Source organism: Mandrillus leucophaeus, unplaced genomic scaffold (assembly GCF_000951045.1).
Source record: "Mandrillus leucophaeus isolate KB7577 unplaced genomic scaffold, Mleu.le_1.0 Scaffold383, whole genome shotgun sequence".
NCBI classification, from domain to species: domain Eukaryota; kingdom Metazoa; phylum Chordata; class Mammalia; order Primates; family Cercopithecidae; genus Mandrillus; species Mandrillus leucophaeus.
This window is the reverse complement of record NW_012104065.1, coordinates 1071761-1074299: the sequence shown is the minus strand read 5'-3', so window position 1 is coordinate 1074299 and position 2539 is coordinate 1071761. Positions and strand designations below refer to the sequence as shown.

Sequence of the window (2539 nt, the reverse complement as noted above, 5' to 3'; positions counted from 1 at the left end):
TAGGTGTTGTTACATTTTCTCTGTACTTTTCCATTTTCTTTAAACATATTTTTTGAAAAGGCACAGATGGGTAAGAGGAACTGGCTTATTTAGGGATCTGGTGTATTCTCTGGTGGTTTAAAAATTAACATTTTTGCCTGTCAGCATTACCAACTTTACATTTGTTTCCTTTATTTTTTCCTAACTCCTTCTATGTCATCAGTTTAAATCCTTTACTATCGTGAACGACTGCCTTAGTGAAAAACCTGGGAAAGTGAAGCGAAAAGAAAAGAAAGACTAGGAAACAGGGGTCCCCAATCGCCAGTCCATGGCCTGTTAGGAACCGACCGCACAGCAGGAGGTGAGCAGCGGGTGAGCGAGCATTACGTCCTGAGCAACCCTTCCTGTCAGATCAGTCAGGGCATTAGATTCTCATAGGAGCGTGAACCCTATCGTGAACTGTGCATGCGGGGGATCTAGGTTGCATGCTCCTTATGAGAATCTAATGCCTGATCTGAGGTGGAACAGTCTCATCCTGAAACCACCCCCTGCCACCTCCATGGAAACACTGTCTTCCAGGAAACCAGTCTCTGGTGTCAAAAAGGTTGAGGGCCACTGCTGTAAAAGCCCATCAGAAACCCTTGCAGGTCCACTGGCAGTGAGCACTTTTCAGTTTGGAGAACATGGTGTTCTGTCATTGGGCTACCTTTCCCCATGCACATCTACCTGAGCATACCAGGGTTCTAAACTTCTCCCAGTCTTCAGAAGCTGAATGGCGTGGATACTAAGAAAAACCTATTGACCGGCTTTATTCCTTTCACAGAAAATATAAAAAAGATTATGAACTTCGTCAGAAAAAATGGTCCCACATTCCTCCCGAAAATATCTTTCCTCTGGAGACCAATGAGACCAATCACGTTAGCCTGAAGGTAAAGCCTACCTTACTTGTTGAAGAATGGGCACAATTTGCCAGGTATTTGACAAGACTTAGCATTGCAGGATATGTGCCAAGTAGGGATAGTTGTTCTAGAAAGCAACACTTAGGTGCTTTCTAATTTTCAACTCTCTGCCTTCCCCTTGTTTCTCCATTCTCCTACATGTCAGCTAGTTAATCCAGTGAGCACTCCCTGGAGGCTGAGATATGGTGTGTTCTCATTCTCTGCATCTGACCCAGAAGAGAAATACACATAAAGGGAATTTGCCATGGAAGGGATGTAGGAATGGGCAGAGCATTTGAGTTCCCCTAAACCTTGGATGCTAATCTATCCATCCGTTCTAAGGACCTATGACTTGTCTTACTCATTCCTGAAGAAAGAGGCCTCCTCTGCTTATATTTGCTCACATTCACCTTCAACCAGGAAATAGCAGCAGCCAATAATAACTTACTCCATTTAGCACAGTCAATGCAGGACCTGTGCTGTCTCATCTACTCCTCCTACTCCAGGAACCCAAAATTAGGCTTTATCATCATAATTTTGCTGATGAGGAAACTGAAGGACAAAAGATTAAGAAACAGTGCAGGGACACATGCAACTAATGAGTAAGATTACTGTAAGTAATAATAGCTAACACTTACTGAGCACTTATAATGCACCACATGCATTAACCCATTTCATCTTCTCCTGAGCACTGTGAAGTAGCAGGGCGGAAATTCCAGGAACACAGCTACAATTTAAACCCAGTCTGTCTAACTGCAAAGCCTGAGATTGTAACACATTCCATATACCATATAATTATCCCAGCTTTTATACCAAAGCATATTATGAGAATATGGAGACCCAAGACCTCCACAGATGGGAATTCGTGGACTCCTTCAGACTAGGGCCAAACTGATAGTGTAGTGTGATTTGAGATGCTTCCTTGCTTAAAATCAGCAGGAATATAATTGCATTTGGTCTAAGTTTGTCTCTGGAACCTCTCTACCAGCTCTTGACCCTCCTCCCCAAGTCCTGCATGCTGCCCTCTAATGGCTCCGATCCCCTCATATCTATCCATGGACCAGGTCTTCCCTTCTTTCAGAAATATGACATGCTCCAATGTGACCCTCCTGCTGCTGAACCTCCAACAGAAAAATTCTATTCACAAAGACCAATCTGTCTCAGCTAAGTGTCAGGATGAAATCAATTTAACAGTAATTCACAGTCAGGTATAAACAACCTTAAGACTACTGAATTTCCAAAGAGAGAATTTGTTGACCTAAATGACAAACTGGAAGTACCTAGTGTTAAAAGAAAAATTCTGGACAGACGAAATAGAATTTATTTGAGCAAAAAGTGATTCATGAATTGTGTCGCACTCAAAACCAAAAGAGATTCAGAAAGCTCCACCCCGCAGCATGGGCAGTGAGCTTTCAAGGAAGTAAAGTCCACAAATAACTTGATTGGTTACAGCTAGGCATTTGCTTTATTTGGGTATGGTCTGTTCAGTTAGCTGCCTGTGATTGGCTGAAATCGAGCCATTTGTTACAAAAATAGACTCCCAGATCAGTTTTCAGTTGCCTATATACTAAGTTAGGTCTGCCATTTATAGGAACTCATAATACAAAGACAGTCTCATGCCA

General features: G+C 42.5%; 1 protein-coding gene across 1 annotated transcript in view; it reads left to right on the top strand.

Annotated features, from left to right (window-relative positions):
* GUCY2C (guanylate cyclase 2C) overlaps positions 1–2539 on the top strand; it is a 103552-nt gene that overhangs the window by 41732 nt on the left and 59281 nt on the right. The window contains exon 12 of the mRNA XM_011990839.1: positions 803–908. Coding sequence (XP_011846229.1) covers positions 803–908 — 106 coding nt within the window. The remainder of the gene's footprint in view (positions 1–802; positions 909–2539) is intronic.